Raw genomic sequence first — 16,821 nt, 5'->3', positions numbered from 1 at the left:
AGGATAACATTTGGGCATGTGGAAGGCAGAAAAGAGCCTCTGTCAGCTTTTTCAAGAAAAAAAGGTGAACTGTTTTTATCATGATAATAAAATTGCTTAACAATAAAGCTAATGAATACAGCCAGACATTAATTTTCACAGGTTATTCCCTTATTCTTATCTTGTGCAAAAACCTCTGTACTGTCAACTTCCAGTTCACAGGTTGATGCTGAGCATGCTGGCTCTGTGTTCCTGGTATGTTTTTGCAGGTGAAGTTAAAAAGGCCATGAGTGCAGCACGTCAGCTTTTTAGGACCATATCCTACTTTAGGACCATAATTATTTATCAGTGGCAGAGTGTGTTTGTGGAGAATCTAGGGAGCCAGACTATAGTGTAAGGTCGGTGATGTTACGGTGATGCTAGAGCCTTTGGAATGAATGGGAGAAGGCAAAACACGAGGATAACTCTCATTGCTTATGGTTTAGCTGGGGTGGAGGGGATGGAGTTGGAAGGGTCTGCTACTAAGAGAGTAAGAATGTTCTTCAGGGTCTTTGTAAGTGGGATTAGCTCCAAATCCTACTGATGCCCTTTATTACTACTTCAGCACAATTAGAGAAATGTTTTTTGGGTCTGAGATAAGATCATTTGCATATCTATGGCATCTCCTTCTGTATGGCTCTCGACATACTGGGGCTGACAAAATTTCATTAATTTCTGGACTGAAGGATCAGGCAGCTCTTCAGAGTCTGGTATCTGCTTTTCTTGGGTGACCTCTGGCATACGAAATTTTTCTGTTTGTTGGTGGAACCAAGTGATAACATTCCTCTGTGGGTAGTGAAGGGCTTACTTCTCCTTTATCATTTCCATTTGGAGGGTTTTTTATCTTGCTTGATTGACAGAATGTTGAAATGCTAAATATTAATCTACTCTGTAAAAGAATTTGCATATGAACACTTCTTTTTTCTTTCCTCTGTACAATCTATTCATCTCCCTTAAATTTTTGTCCTGAAGTATGTCCAGAGCATTGTAAAATAGCCCCAAATGCATTGACTACCACTAATAAAGTGATTGACTCTTTTCCTGGAAATCAACTTCTGTGCTTTGGTTAGTGTTTTAAATTAATCCTGATGATAATAAATATATACTCTTGACACCTCAACACTTTGTATATAGTATATTTCTGATTTTTTTTTTTTTTTTTTAAACAGGATTTATCTGGGGAAGGCTACAGAGACACTATTGGTGATGAACACTTTCATCTAGAAGGTATTTAAAGAACAAAATTTCTTGGTTAATATTAAGGGATATTGGAGTAAGTCAGTGAACAAGTCAGCATGAGAATGCATGTATGAGAGTGTAGTGCTTGATATACTGATGTGTTGTTTGCCTGGCAAAACCGTTAAGATGGGAATAGGGTATTATTTCTGTATCTCCTACCTCTGTCCTCCTGGTATCAAAAAAAGTCACCCAGTTGTATCATAGGGACCAGGTGTTTTAATTCAAGGTCTCACAATTTTTTTTCCAGGTACTTCTCTTGCCATTGGTAACAGTAGTGAAATATCACTGTCCCCAGCACAGGTGGTAAATGCGATCACCGAAAATGTTAGCATTGGGTTTTGTGATATGTTGCACACCCTTCTGTGTTACACAACCAGACTTACAAACTCCTGTATTAATTTCTAATAAAGACCAGAGACACTTACTCAATACATTTCTCTTGAATATGAATGGAATTGTTATTGCCTCAGATAACTTCTTCTTTCCAAGGCTCACCTCATCTCTTCCAATGTGATCAAGCCTCTCCTTGCAGTGGAGGTGGAATCATTGTTATGGTGGAAAGGGGCTTTGGGGACCTTGAGTGTGGACACTGTATTCTGTGTGCCAGAGAACACATCTGAGGTACCTTGAACTTCAGTTGGGCAAGTGGGAGTTGATGAACGGAAGAGATATTAATTTGAAGACATTGTTGCTCAGTCTTTTAAAAAAAACAAGGAAATGAGACTTCAGAAACTCTCTGGGAAACTCTCTAGGACTAAACAAGTGGTTGCATGGGCTGTGTGCTAAATTTACATTATAGGCTACTGGAAACAATATGCCCAACTTATTTAGAGCAATGAACCGTGCCAAGCTTAACTTGAAAATTTCTGTCCTTTTATAATCCAGTCATTTGTTTCTGGTAGTAGAGACTTCTGTCTAAACAGAACTTGAAAGATTGTCTGTGTTAAGAATATCAGTCTTCCGGTTCCTTACCTGTGAAATGTGTTAATATACTGTGTTTCTTGGATCCCATGTTTCTATCATTTCTGTAGTTTGCAAAGAATGCTCCCTCTTATGTGCCTGTAACATAGGAGCTCAATTTCAGCTGGTGCTTGTAGGCTACTGTTAAACACAAAAGCAAGGTATACTTGCCATGATGCAGTCAGTGTTTGTTAAAAGTGTTTCAGTATTTAACTTCACTGCAATTTTCCTTTCTGCTCATAGTAGGACATAACTCTAATAAAAGGTGGCTTTTTAATTTTCAGAATTACAGGAGAATCTACTTAACACAGGATATTAAATGTCAGCGAGGTGAATAATTTCATTTTTCTGTGTCTCATTCTACCTTTCCTTGCCTCTAATTATTTCTTACTTTGTTGTGTAGAATTGTCTTGCATAGCAAACATAATATCCAATATATAATATTTCCAAACTAGTCAGCAGCAGGATTGTTTTTATTAGAGTGTAAAACCTTTTAGGCTACTGTAATTTCAGTCTTTCAGCAGTTTTACATTATTACTTCTGATGCGTCTCATTTCTTATGAAGTAGCTGAGTAGTGAAGACAAGATTTAGATACCAGCAGGTGGTCCTTTCTTTGTGTGCTGCCACTGGGAAAGAGCTGTTCTGTGGCATCTTTCCAGTTGGGAGGCAGGTAACCGTTCCCACCCAGTGCTCAGGCAAATGTGTGTGGCTTGCCAAGACTTGGTTCTCATCCCTTCAGCTCTCAGATCTCCAGGCTATGCTTTCCACGCTGGGGACAGTGTTAGCCACTTCCCTCTTGAATGGGATATTGAAAAACTTCTTATAATTAACAGAAGATACTAGAAGCATTGTGTTAAAGCAGGATGCTTTCACTGTTTTTGTATAACTTTGTACTTTTTACTGGCATGATGTTTTTGGATGATTGTGAATAGTACTAGCATAAAACTATTATATTAGCATAAAGTAAAGCTGAAACATGATTTGAGACTTTTGTTAGGGCACACCTTGAATTCTGTGTGGCTTAGGTACAAGATGACCACTGTCGTAGCTCTTTTCTGCATAGAAATGTTTTGTGTGAAGATGTAATTAATCTTCTAGAAAGTATATTAATCTTTCCATCTAAAATAGTTTTTCTGCTTTTATTTTGCTACTTCACGATCTTTACATATGTACTCGTGTAACACATATATGTTGCATGGTTATACATTCATGTGTCATTAAGATAACATCAACATCACAGATAACTAGTTTCAGAGACAGGGAGATGTAACGCACTGAAACATGGTTGGTTGGGCTAAGCTCACAAAGGGCATGAATAGCAAAACAAAGACTTGAACGCAGCTCGACCAAGTACCAGGCAAGTGTCTAATCAATGAACTATATTCTGTCTTCATAAATATGTGGTAGGGATGGAAAAAAATGAAAAAGAAACATTTCTCAGATTTGCAAAAAAGGTGCCACTGTTCTTGTGGGTTAGGGGAAAGTTTTATAGCCTTCACACTCAGAGATTTTATTGGAGAATAAATCTGAGTTCTTTAGAAGACTCTCACTGAAAAGACAAAGTGGCAATAAGAGAAATAATTGAATTCCTTATTTTGTTTTACATAGCCAAGTTCATTACCTTTTTTTTTTTTTTCTTCTCCGTCTCATTTTTTCCCCCCTCTTAGCTGTCTGAGCAGTACAGATAAAAAGAACTCTCTTTGCTGGATTTAACTTCTGTGTTGTTATGTAAAGCTTGATCAAATCCTTTCGTCTTAACAGACTTAACTGGCCAACAGCAAAAGGCTCGGGATTCTGGGATTAAGATTGTATTTGGTAAGAGGACTGGTGCATTAGTGCTTTCTTTTGAACTGTAGAAAGAACAAAGTAAACATCAAAAGCATTAAGCCATGAGAGAGGATTGTTGACTCAGTGTTGCTGCATGACAAGAGGTTAGAACTCAATAGTGGCAACTCTGTTTACTGAGTGCTCTGCAGAAAGAAACAGTTTGACCAGTATTGTCTATTATATCCAGCACCTGCCTTTGATTTTGCTGCTGGGCAAGTCACTAAATTGAAATTTTTGGATTTTCTCTTACATGGTCAGTGATTTCCTTAGATAAGAGACACCAATGGAAACCTCAGTCTCTTATATTACTCTTACTCTGTTTCCCTTCTTCCTCTTTCATTAATAACTGAACAATTGGGCATGCTGGATATGGTTTCTATAGCGGATTCATTTGCAACTTCCATTCCAAGTTTAGCAGTGCTTTCCCACTGCATTTCAGAGACTTCCGCTTGCCAAACTTAGAGTACTTGTGCAATCTGCTGTGGCTGTGTACGAACTTCTCGTGCTTGGAACTTTCTTGTCCAGCGGTTTCTGCACAGGAAGCATGTGCTTTATCACTCTGTTCATGTCTAGGATAAAAGAGCTTGCATTTTCTCTTCCTTGTCCCTAGATAGAATACTAGGTCACCAGAACTGAATGAATGGAGGTGGCTCTGGAAGAAGTCACAAAAACTAGCACAGACTTTGGGAGGTATTTTTCATTTCCTTTCAGTGGGGAAGCTAAAATGGCAGGCAGGAATTGAATGTAGCGTCAAACAGCGAGTCACTCTTCCATCATGGAGACGTGCAGCTGGCTCAGAAAGATATCTGCTGTTAGTGCGTTCGATAATGGCATCCAAGTTCTCTCTCTGCTCTTCAAGGAGTAAGTAAACTTTTTAATGACTCATTGAAGAGAATCGCTCTTGTTTTCCAGAACTTTTTTCACCTCCTTTCCCCAGACCTTTTGGGAAATTTTCACAGCTGAAGCCTGCAGACCAAGAGAGCTTTCTTATCTTGACTGCTCCATGTCTTTATGAAGTGAACTGGGGTTCCTCCATCTTATCACTTGAACATTTAGAAGCTTTTCTGAGCACCCTGTTTTCTCCCTGCTTGTGACATCTGAACCAGAAGGAGGAAAATCTCCCTCTGACACAGACTGATTGTGGAAAAGAGGCAATTTCCTACTCGTCTCGATGCAAGCTCTTCAGAGCCCAGTAGGATATAGCTATCAGTCTACTTCAGCTGCCTTTTGGAGTTCAAGGTGAAGTCCTTAAGCTCAGAAGACACCTAACCTATCACCAATTAGTTATGTGATAATGTGATTTCTCATGTCACTGTTCTCCTGAAACGTATGACTTAAGTGTTTCTACTAACCAGAAACCTTGCATCTCTGTGAGATCAATCCAGTCCTGTAACTGTCAGAGTTGCTGCCTCTTATGCTGATAGCAATCTGTTCCCTGTTTCATTTGTCAGCTGAGGGTGATGTCTTGATTATTATTCTCTCAACAGAAGACTGGAGAAGATCCAAGCCTTCCTGGTGCCTTATCTGAACAAAGTCCTGCTGAAAGTGGTGACAGAGCTTGACCTGAATCAACAAACGCATTTTTTTATGTTTCCCAAACCAGATGTATCCAAAACCCTAGATGTAAGATGTTCCCTTGTCTGGTACCAGAAAGGACAAAATTATTCAGGTCATCTTTTTGCCCATAAATATTAGAGAGCTCTCCAGCAGAGTTCAAAGCACATGTTGTTGCTGGAAAAAAAAAATCCATCATATCTGTAAAAGAGTTACTTGTAGCACTTTTCACACATTTACAATACATTATGGAATTTCTAAACATTCAAGTAAGGCATGCTGTATTCAGCGAAGCAGAAAAATAATTCATTATATTCCTAATATTATTATATGTTTTTCAAGGTGTTACTAGTATGTCCAGTCAGTCCTTCATCTCTTCTTCCTCCATCCAGCGTCCGGGGAATCTGCGGTCAAGCGGGAGTTGAGGTGTGGTTAACAGAGTTCCACCATCAAGAGTTGTGTTGTTATTTTTGGCTTTAATAAGAACTGATAAGCAAACAAGGAACCAATAGTAAAGAATGAAATAGTGGTTTAAGGCTGCTGATCTTACGCTCAATGCTGCCAGCCATCCCAGACCCCCACACAGCTGCACGTGTTTCCCCCCACCGTACGCATCCCAGACAGCCCAGCGAAGAAGGCATGCTGGCTTCCACGTGAGTGCTGCCCAGGCGCCTGTGCTTTCCCCTTGCTGGGGCTGCAGCTGCAGGGGCGGGCATGGGGTGGAGCGTGCCTCCCGACAGCACCCTGCAGCAAGCCTGCTCTCATGCGTTACAAGATAATTCCCTCTCCTCTGTCTCTCCATTCAGGAAAAAAAATCAGTGAAGACTTTAGTTCCTGGAGTTGTTTCAAAAATTGGTGATTGGAAAAATATCTGTTGGGTTGTCAACTCAGAGGAGGGGTGGTAAGATATGGTGCTTGGGCCCAAATTGTTCATAAACTTGTCAGCAGAGGAAAACTTGAACAAGCATTTTAACTAGTTTTAGCTAACCTTCTATTTGCCTGAGAGACACATTTTACCATACATAATCTCTTAGCTGCAATAAATTCATGTCTTGTGCTAAGCTGAGCTACGAATGGATAATACAAGGCAGTTATTTCAAACTGCATGCTCCTTTCTAGTTAATGCCTTCACTTATGATGGTTATTTCATTTATTTTCTAAAGCTTAAATAATTTTCTACGTATCATGTACATGAAATTTCAGCATATTTATCGAAAAGACGTAGATTGCATCTTGCACACAGGCAAAGTTGCTTTATCTCAGCACGATTGTTATTACCTACCTGGTACTATTGATGCAGGCTTGGTGCTTTGCAGAAAATAAAGGTCCCTTCTCTGTCATTGTCTTAAACCAAGTGCTTATTCATCAGTGACACTGCAAACAGAGTGCTAATAATTCTACCTTAAAAGTGCTCTTGTGGTCAGCCTTCTGGGATGTTATATGGGAATTCTGCATTTTAATAACTTGTTGCTAATCCTACATGCTTACCATAGATTTGCTATGCATGTGTATGTGCTATGTGATCACCTCAGACTGGTGATCACTTGCTCACTGGCTGTATTTTTTTTCAGCTGTCAAGAGGTTTCTGCTGTACTGTTTCCTACTACTCAATATGACACGAAACAACTCTGAAAAATATCTTCAGCTTCAGGGTGACCCACCGGCACCAGCCACCATTATCTGACAAACAGCTAGTCCCTGCCTAGGCTGGAAGCTGATAAGCTGGTTACTGTGAATTGGAAGGAGTACCAAAGAACATGGGGGGGAGGCGGGGAAGGAGCAGTGGAGAGTGCCAAGAGAAAACTGCTTAGTTTGGCAGTTAGAATAAAAGTCACCAAAGAACATGAGACTGGTAGGATTAGCAGAAGTTTTCCTGTGGTCATACACAGATCCAGGAAATTATAAGAAGCAGGTAGGCTGTTTGCCATGAGTGGGAGGAAAATCTTATGGCATAAGGCACTTTAAAAAAAAAAATTAAAGAAATATAAAATCGTACAAGTGTTTCTTAACATTAGCTGTTCCAGTTGAGGGGGGTTGGTATTTGGATCAGAAGCTTTTACTTCTGGAGCTGCTGTTTCAAGTGCAGCCAGGTTAGTAGTGATGAAAGACTGTTGCCATCCAATGGTTGTCCATGGCCTGTGTGTAATGAGTTAGTGGTCTCCAGGTGTTTCCAAATGGACCTTTACAATGTCTAACAGCTCTCACCCACGCTGGCAAGCGGAGCACAGAAAGGCAGTGAAAAGTAGGCTGTTATGTCACCTCAGAGGGTGAGCTTTCCTCCTCGCGCGGAGCTGCTGCTGTGCGCAGGCTGTGTGCTCTGCTGCCCGTGCCGTGCTTGTTCTCTGCATGCAGGGTATCGCTCTCTTTAGCTGACAACCCACCAGCTCCTACCCGCGCTGCCTAAGTTTTTGATAAATGATGTGTTTTGTCTACGGTTTGAGAGTTTTGTTCTGGGTTATTAATTCTCTGCATTAGACTGGGAAGATCATAGCTGCTGTAAGTAATAGTTTCACACTGATCTCTGTATTCAGATCATTCTACACTGCTGGAAATTCGTTCAGGAATTGTTATTCCTGAACACAAGCAGGTTGCATGTTTGGTTCAGGGACACAACAGCAAAGCTGAGAACAGAGCCGGGGATTTCCTCTATCCATGTCTGTCCCTTACAATATGACAGAGAGAGGGTTTCAAAGAATAGTACCCAAGAAAACCTTCCAAACTTACAAGTGGTCTCTCTTCTTTATGGTGGCCAAAGAAAGCCAAATGTTAATTTACTTGTGTGTAATGTATAAAAAATATATCAGTAGAAAACCGAGGTAATGAAAAGGGAAGTGAACAAGCATCTCAAAAAAGTGAAGTTGATCCTTATAAACACCTTAAACGTGGAACGCTTTAATATTATATGCATGCTTGATATTTATAACAATATTGGTTTTCCATACTCTTTCCTTCTACCTAAGACTGGCAACTTTTCCTTCTTTCACAGAGAAGCTAATGCTCTTCCTGAGTGGTCATTAAAAAAAGAATCCGTTAAGAGTAAATGAATATTCCTATTGTTAGCTCTGGGGTAGTCGTGAACTAGTTTGCTAGGAGGCAAAAAGTCACCTGTGGATATAGCTCTTGAAAACCTATGTCTACAAATCTCTCAAGCTGCTTCTCTTGTAGAGAGGCAGACGGTCAGGGTGCATGTGGAAAGCAGGACAATCAAAGGGCAAAAGTACGTAGCTAAGGGAGGAGGGCTCTTGCATTTGCCTTCCACATCCTCAAGGTGAGCGAAGCATCACGGCGATGCTTAGGCAGCAGACCGTGGCACCCAACTGGTTGCTCACACCAGTGAGTGAAGCCCGAGGGAAGCTACCGTGACTAGGGACTGAGATAGGGGTGAGAAATGGGTGCCAGTGACCTGAGGCTCATGCTCTGTGCATGGGGCTTGAAAGGGCTGGGCCTCAGTAGTCAGGACTCACCAAATCAGTCTTGGTCATTGGTGATTCGCTTGGGCTGTCAATGTTTGATTCAGAGGAGGAAGGAACTGTAGCGTGTGTAGTCATATCTGGGTGAGCTGTTCATCTAGCTTAGGCTGGGTAACAATCACAGTGAGCGCACAGGAACGCAGGCTGGTGTAGAGCTCTGCACTAGCTGCCCGCCGCGTGGGTACACCTGTCAGACCCTTACCACCCCCCAGGCATGGCTGGCTTACAGCTACCTACGTCCGTCTGCACGTCCTGCTCTCCTGCCTCTGCAGTGGTGACTACTCTGGGAGGCAGGGTCTACCATCAGGTATACCTTGGCAAACTGATGGACTCGGGTGTATCTGTGAGAGACAGCTGATTTAGTGTGTATGGTACAGAGATAAAGCTGCATTACTGTACATGTGCAGCAGTGTAAAAATGTAAGAATGAAATATTGGAACAAGTCAGGAGTTTGAAAACAATCTTTCTGGAAACATGATGAATACCAGTGGTTTCATTTATTCTACTTGAAGAACAAAGGTCCTTTTCTACTTTTAATTTCCCAGCAACGATTATTACCAGTTATTTTTCTTGTAGCTTTGACCACAGTTCGTGGAGGTTTTATTAAACATGTTTTTGAAAAGTGAGTCAAAATGCCATTCTTCTCTGACTCTCTTGCGACTCTCTCTCTCTCTCTCTCTCTTTTACCCCTGTGAAACTAGAGCATATTTCCAGGCAAAGATTTGGAGCCAGATAATACTCTCATGCTGGTGTTCATGGAATTATTCCAGTTTTGTGCTCTTGTAATTGAAAGAAGTTTTGGCCCTTGCTATTTCAGAAGACAATATATTTGTTTCAAATCCCTTGTCTTTACATGAAACATTACATTCATTTTTAGAAGCCTTGAATACTGCATTTAATAGGCAATATGTCCTGCTGCTACTCCTGAATATTCCTAAAGTTGCCAGTTCTCTTGTGTTTGACTTGACCTTGACACAGCCAGATAACTGAGTTTCAGAGTGCTCCCTTTGCTGGGTTTTTGGTAGCTTTCTGTGATAGGCTTTTGTTTAGATCCCGTGTGCATGCTCCTGTAAGACCCTTCTCTCCTGCCTGTAGGGATTTCATATCCCAGAGTGTCTCACGTGAGGATGCAGTTTATGACAGGATTAAATAGTTCTTGCATTTCTGGGATTGAATTTAGGAGCCATCGTTTTATATATAGATGGCTAGATAGATGTAAAGCTAGATGGATGCCTGAACCTTCAGGCTGGATAGTTTAGACACAACAACCTGTCATCCTGCTGAACCTTACAAATACACAAGCATGTACATGCAGCCTTATAGAGGCAATTTCAGTGAAAAGCATATTGCTTTTGCCAGTTGCTGTTCCAAATTCAGAGTGTGTATCAGTCAGGGTGCTTTTGTGTGCTTCAACTCCACTTCTGCTGCAGGAGCTACAGAAACCCAAAGTTTTACCTCACCAGGCAGAACAAGTGCCCTTTGTTACCTAGACAGATTACAGCTTTTTCTAAAGTCTGCTCTTCATAAAAGCCCAGCTTGAACAGTGGAAATTCTGACTTGCCTCAGATACTGAGGAGACTTTTATAGTTTCAAGTAGCTCCAGGGTTATATTTTAAAAGTTGAATTTCATCACATGTTTCAAGTTTGGTGGAAAAAAAAAAAAAAAAAAGGCATGATATTTTTAGCAGAAAAAAGTCCCCCCCCACACCTTTTTTCTTAACAGATGTTTCATCTCAATCATATCCAAACCTCAAAGCACAAGTAGCAGTCAACCTTATTCTCCTGTGGAGAAAAAGATAAAGTGTCATTTGTTTGGAAGAGGGTTTTTTTTTTTGTAACCACAACTAGTTTGTGAGTAAAAGCAAATAATAAATGCAGCACTATGGGGTTGTGGAAATGAACCTGAAGCAACATTTCTGCTCTTGAAAGAGCTTGGAGTCCAGCTGCGCTTGTTAGATGGAAAGTCCCAACCCCCAGTCTACCAAAAAAATAAAAATACCAGTAATAAGGTTTTTCTTGCTTTATAAATCTGATCCAGCAATCCAGGTCCTTTCACCAGTAAAATATGTCATACAAAGTGCCCAACTTTGTACCGAAAAGGACTTAAAATCATAAATTTAACAAAAAGAGAGGAAAGGAATAGTAGTTGTAAACTGAAATATCCAGAAGTAAAAGAGCTGCTACCCGAGGAATTTTCACAGGGCTCTGGAGCAGCAGAGAGCTTTGCTGTGCCTTGCAGCCGGGGCTGCGCGCAGGGCTCAGTGCCGGCGGGGGGGTGGCGGAGGGGAGCCAAGGCAGCCCTGAGCAGTGCGCAAAAGATTTATTTAGGAGGGAGTTATAGTCCCTCTTAAGGATTTGGAGGCATGAAGCTACAGTGTGGTGCTGCAGACCTTTGGTTTTTTTTATTTTAATGAGCCTTTACAGAGAGTGGAGCCATCCAGCTGTGGACGGACATTCTTGGCAAATTGGTGTCCAGGTGAAGACTGCTGTCTGTGTCTGCTGCAGGACCCTCTGGGAGCTGCACTGAGCACCCACCCGCCTGCCCTGTCCTAGGCTGCCTGTGCCCCTGCAGGGGTGGCTGCCCAGGCCCCACTAGCAAGTAGTGGTTGCCACCCGGATTTCAAGACGCTGCGTTTGAATAAAAATTCACAATGACGCTGTCTAGGAGGATATTGCAGGGTTTTCCACCAAAGGGGTAGCTCCAAGTGGGAAGCTGACTCTTCAGTTGCAAAACACATGGGCTCCCTAGAGCAATGGGAAGGGCTAGCTCCTCCCGTAAGCCTGCTCCAAACCATCTCTTCTTCTGCATTTTGAGCAGTACATAGCACAGCAGGCTTCCACCTCTGATTGTGGTCTTTAGGCTGTACTATAATTATTAATAATGGTGAGCAGTTACCTGCATTTTCTCTGTGGGAATAATTTCTTGTGATGAGATCCTGTGTGCTCTCTAGACTTTAAATAAGGTGGTAGGGTCAAGCCTTGATGAATTTTATTTCTCTGCATGTTTTGCAGTATGTGATGTATCACCTTAGTACCATTCCTCACCCATGTATAAATATGAAAAGGGAAAGAGACATATGCTTGTGCGCACACACATATATGCTGGACTATTAGTCACTATAGTACTTTTCAGTTGTGTTGTGGATCAATTTCCATTTTCCCCCACCTCTCCGACTAAGATGCAGGGCTCTCAGGATGGGAACACTGAACCTGCTGCTGTATATTAACTATGAGAGAGTTGTCAGATATGCAACTGATTCATCACAACCAAATTAATGTTACAGTACAGGTCTACAACATTGCTCTCTATAAAAGGCTAGCTTTGTGAGGGTCAGAGCAACATTCTTCTTCATGGGAAGCAATGCTGATTAAATTAATCTTACAGTTCAGATACCTTTAGAGGCTCCGTTATCATAGCAAAGGTGGTGGAACAACGATTTTCCCATTGAACATCTAAGTTAGATGGAAGGGAGTTGATATCAAAGCCTATGTTATTAATAACATTACCTACTCAGCCTTCATTTGAATAAAGGGTTATGTAGTGGCTGGGCTTTCTTTCTTTTACTTCCCTTGTGAATCTCGGGGGAAAAAAATCCAAAGAGACAAAGAAAATTTAAGACAGAAAATCCTATGTGAACACACATATCTGCAACTTCCACCAAGAAGGGATTTTTAAAAAGCAAAATTGTCACTCGTTACTAACCAAAATCAGTGTATGGCCATCTTTAGAGAAGAGAGGTCTTTCTTCTTTTGCTTTAAGTTACAAATGATCAGTTGGTGTCCCCATCTGTCACTGTTCAGCAACAGAATTCAACACTTCGCAGGCCCATTCAGAGCTCCAGGGACACATAATGCTGTTAGAAAGTGGTAAGTGGTCCATATGACAGTGACAGTTTTCACTTAAGAAGTACTTACCCATGTTAAATGATACAGATAGTTATAGCAGATTGCATTCTGTTAATGTGGCTTTTGATATGCCCACTGATCAAACGCAAATCTTGCTGCTACAGGTATCATCCTGAACTATTCTGACCAAAGCTGATGGAGATTCTACCCCCCCATCCCCTGTCGTGTCCTACCCCCCCCCCTTTTTTTTTTTTTTTTAAGATAGGGGAGGGAGAAATGATCTTCTTTGATCTCTGGTGAGGAAGGGAAAAAAAAGACTGTTCTGTTCAGGCTTTTGGCTAACACAACAAACAGTGTTTAAAATTTAACTTTGCTTAATTAATTAGTAATTCTGTTTAGTGCTGTCTGATCTTCATCCAAAAGGTATTTTGAAGCTTGAGAACTGAACATCAAAGTGTATTGGGTGAAGATGGTCAAGTAAGGCATTTAATCTGGCAGTTGCTGTTGATGAAATACAGCCAGTTGGGGAACTAATTGGAAAAGGGAATCGTAATCTGGCAAAATTCAACAAGCTCCCTCCCTTCAGCAAGCTCACTCCAGAGAGAGTGTGAGAAATCTAGGTTTAGTGTTTAAGCATGTATGAGTTACACCCTAGCTAGAAGAGAGAGACCGTATTGTCCTTTGTATCTTCATCTTCATTACAAATCTTTTTTTGGCAAGGAGATAGTAAAAAACTTCCCCCCACCCCCCCCAATAGTCAAAAAAAAGACGCCAGACCTAGACAGAAACCTGTGATTCTGTATCAAGGCTTGGAAATATGTCTGCTTATATGTGGCAAATTATTGGGGTTGGCAAAAGGAATTGAAGCTTTAAGGGAGGTGGTGTTGCACAGACCTGTGAGTTTGACTGCTTTTTAGCCAGGAGAGAAAATGTTGTCTGAACGTTAGAGTGAATTTCAGTTTAGCAATTCCCAAATGTCCTAGTGGTGACTTGTCAGTTAGAATCATTATCTGATGCCTGAATGTTTAAAACATATTTTGGTTGTCTATTTTTGTTGGGGTTTTTTTGCAAGCCATCACGTGGTCTGAGTCACCCCCCCTCTGTTCTGTGCCTAACTGTCTCCCCCCGGTTGGGTGCTGGCAGTAGGTCTTGTGACATCTTGGATCTTTTTTTTTCTTCCCACATGCAATTGAACCTTTTAATTTGTGTTGTGACCAACAACAGGAAACAGTGAAATAGAAGAAAATGACTTCTTTCCATAGTTTCAGGTTGAAATACCCATCCCAGACTAGTACAAAGTACTACTAGTACAGCTCTTGCTAAATTGGTTTTGACTTGTCCCACTGGACTTAAAACGGACAATTAATTTCCCTACAGTAAGTTTCAGAGAAGGCAGCTTGATCTTTGTTGTTTTGAAGGGTGTGTCTAATTCATCAGCTTCAGCTTTCAGCCAGAGAAAGTTGAATACACGCTTTTGGCACTGACCCAGGACAAGCCTGTTTTTCTGTGTGCTTATGCTGGTGGCTGTGGAACAGGAATGTTACTCCCTGGTCCTATTCTGCCTACGCTCATTTGCCGCGGGAGAAGAGGACCTTTGCTCAAGCGAAGTTATCTCTTTCGGGGATGTATTTCAGTCAACTCTGTGGAATAAAACCAAAATGTGTTCTTAATGGGGGTGATATTTCTTAATCCATGGCCTCCAGGAGAACTTAAAAGTGAAATCTGAATGCGAATGTAATTGTTAATTAAAGGATGACTTCTCAATTTGGACTTTCAAACATAGCTGTTACTGCTCTGATTGTTGTCGTGCAGTCAGCGAAGAATGTCAGTTATGTTTGTCAAACCTGATTTGCAATGAAAAAAATGTTGACAGAACCAGATAATTTAGACATCAGAGACTTCAGGAAAAACAACACAATTAATTCTCTTTCTATCCCTTTGGTCCTCATAGTCTCTGACTTGAAGTTCTGCTGCGTGTGCTAGATCTGTAAATTAGAAGTGAAACCCTTACCCTATTGATGTCAAAAGGAATTTTACTACTGAGCTCGGTTGGACCAGCTCTTTGACGCTCAATTGCACCAGTCCAATATTGCTACTGAAGTTCAATTTGAGTTCTTACAGAAGTGCTTATGACTTCATCTCCTTGTCTTGATATGTCTATGCATTTTTTAATTTTCCTTTTATCCTACTCCCCCACAAGTCTCAGGTTCTAGTGTGTGGTTTGTTGTTTTTCCCCACGCACAGATAATTCTGTCCCTTTGTTTCTGGTAGTAGTTTTAAAGAATCGCTGTGGAATCCAGTCTATCCAACTTGAGGGGAAGGCTAATAGTATTGCACTTCAAAGGGTTTGCCTTCATGTATGCCAGATGCTGACTTTCATAGGTGGCATTTTTGTCAATTCTCCAATTTTACCTTTACTCTGCTTTCTCTCAAAAATTACACAGTAATGACCCTGACGTTAAGATAATAGTCACTGGTGATGTCCAGTCATAATTTATCACTGTGGAATTGCATAGCTTCTCCCATAGTTCTGCTTTCTGAGTTAAGGCCCTGTGATCTCTCGCATACCTTTTGGAATGGCTGTCATCCCAAAGAGGCTCTGAAGTAGTTAATTTTTAGCCTGAATTCTCCTAACTGCTGTGCAAATTTGGACTTGGTAGCTGTAACTTAGACCTGAACATTCATCAGAGTTGCATCCTTTTTTGTTTCTGGCCATAGGATCCTCTTAATCCATCTGATTAAAATGCTTGGTACAGTTGAAAAGTGGAGTGAAACTGTCCTTACTTGGAGAAGGAAGATCATTTGTTAAAGAGCATGGTGCTTTGCTTGAATGAGGCTTTGAGAAATCTGAAGTGACAAGCCACCTGAGTGAGGGTGAAAGTTTAAACAGTCACTTTTCAACCTGACTGCAGCTGTATTTTGGCGCCCTGTTTTTTTCCCCCTTAGATGCAGGATGGAGGTGAGTGAAGAATGGTTTGGCTGTCTGGAGCTTAGCATTCTATGCTCACTTGATACATGCAGCGCAGCAATCTGTTTTACCTCATTTCTGGGATTTTTTTAGTGATTCCTAAGGAGCAGTTAGAATTATTACCCCCTTCTTTTCTTAGGAATCAATAACCCCCAGGAAAAAAGACTTAATTCTTCAGGGATGAGTCTCAATACCTTTAAAGTGGTGTTCATTCTCTCCCCCTCTTCCTCCCCCACCTCAATTACAAGCAATTGGGTGGTAGTAATTAGCGATCTTAGAGAGAAACATCTGCTAGTAGACTTAAGCCAGTCAGTTTGTTTTTCATGAAAGAATGGTATTTCACAATTTTTCCAAGTTAATATTTTTCCTTTATTGTCTTTCCAATTTCAAATATTGTCCAGACGCATTTTTATAGTGTCTTAAGGTTATAGAAGTGAATACAAGACCATTAATAATGAACAAGAAAAAGAGAACATCATAAAGAAAACATATGCAGTATTTCAATTCATGAAACATTCTGTTAGGGAACATTGTTTTTGAGAGCATATGGTTATTCCCATGAGAAGCAATAAATACACTTTTTTTTTTCCCCCCAGTTGTGGATTCCCACAACAAGGGTACGTTTCTCTGTATATTCATCTATATAGAGCGTTCTCTTTGTCAGGACTTGTTATCTGAGTGGGGAGGTAAGTAAGTATTTTTGCACAGATGATATATTGTGCGTGGACCTATTTCTGATGGCCTAGGCTTTGGAAACACAAGTCTATTAATTCTCCACACTCCTTTGAGATAGCAATCTTGTCTGGTCTAGTTTAATATCATTGGCAGAGCTGAAAGGAAGTTCACATTGTGAATGTATCTGAACCTTGGCATGCGGCTCACTGGTGGATCTCTGTTTACAGGCTGCCAGTTTTAACTGTCCCAAGCAGACATTCTCC

The 16,821-nt window shown here is 40.9% G+C and overlaps 1 protein-coding gene across 2 annotated transcripts in view; it reads left to right on the top strand.

The window, feature by feature from the left end:
- NKD1 (NKD inhibitor of Wnt signaling pathway 1) overlaps positions 1-16,821 on the top strand; it is a 110,073-nt gene that overhangs the window by 69,541 nt on the left and 23,711 nt on the right. For both annotated transcript variants that reach the window (XM_087739993.1, XM_087739992.1), the window contains exon 4: positions 1,188-1,245. In XM_087739993.1, the coding sequence (XP_087596119.1) occupies positions 1,188-1,245 (58 nt within the window). The remainder of the gene's footprint in view (positions 1-1,187; positions 1,246-16,821) is intronic.

This window comes from Nipponia nippon, unplaced genomic scaffold (genome assembly GCF_047370975.1).
Source record: "Nipponia nippon isolate SJK-2023a ecotype South Korea unplaced genomic scaffold, ASM4737097v1 scaffold_7, whole genome shotgun sequence".
Classification (NCBI taxonomy): Eukaryota; Metazoa; Chordata; class Aves; order Pelecaniformes; family Threskiornithidae; genus Nipponia; species Nipponia nippon.
The sequence above is the reverse complement of the archived record's forward strand: the minus strand, read 5'-3'. Positions and strand labels throughout refer to the sequence as shown.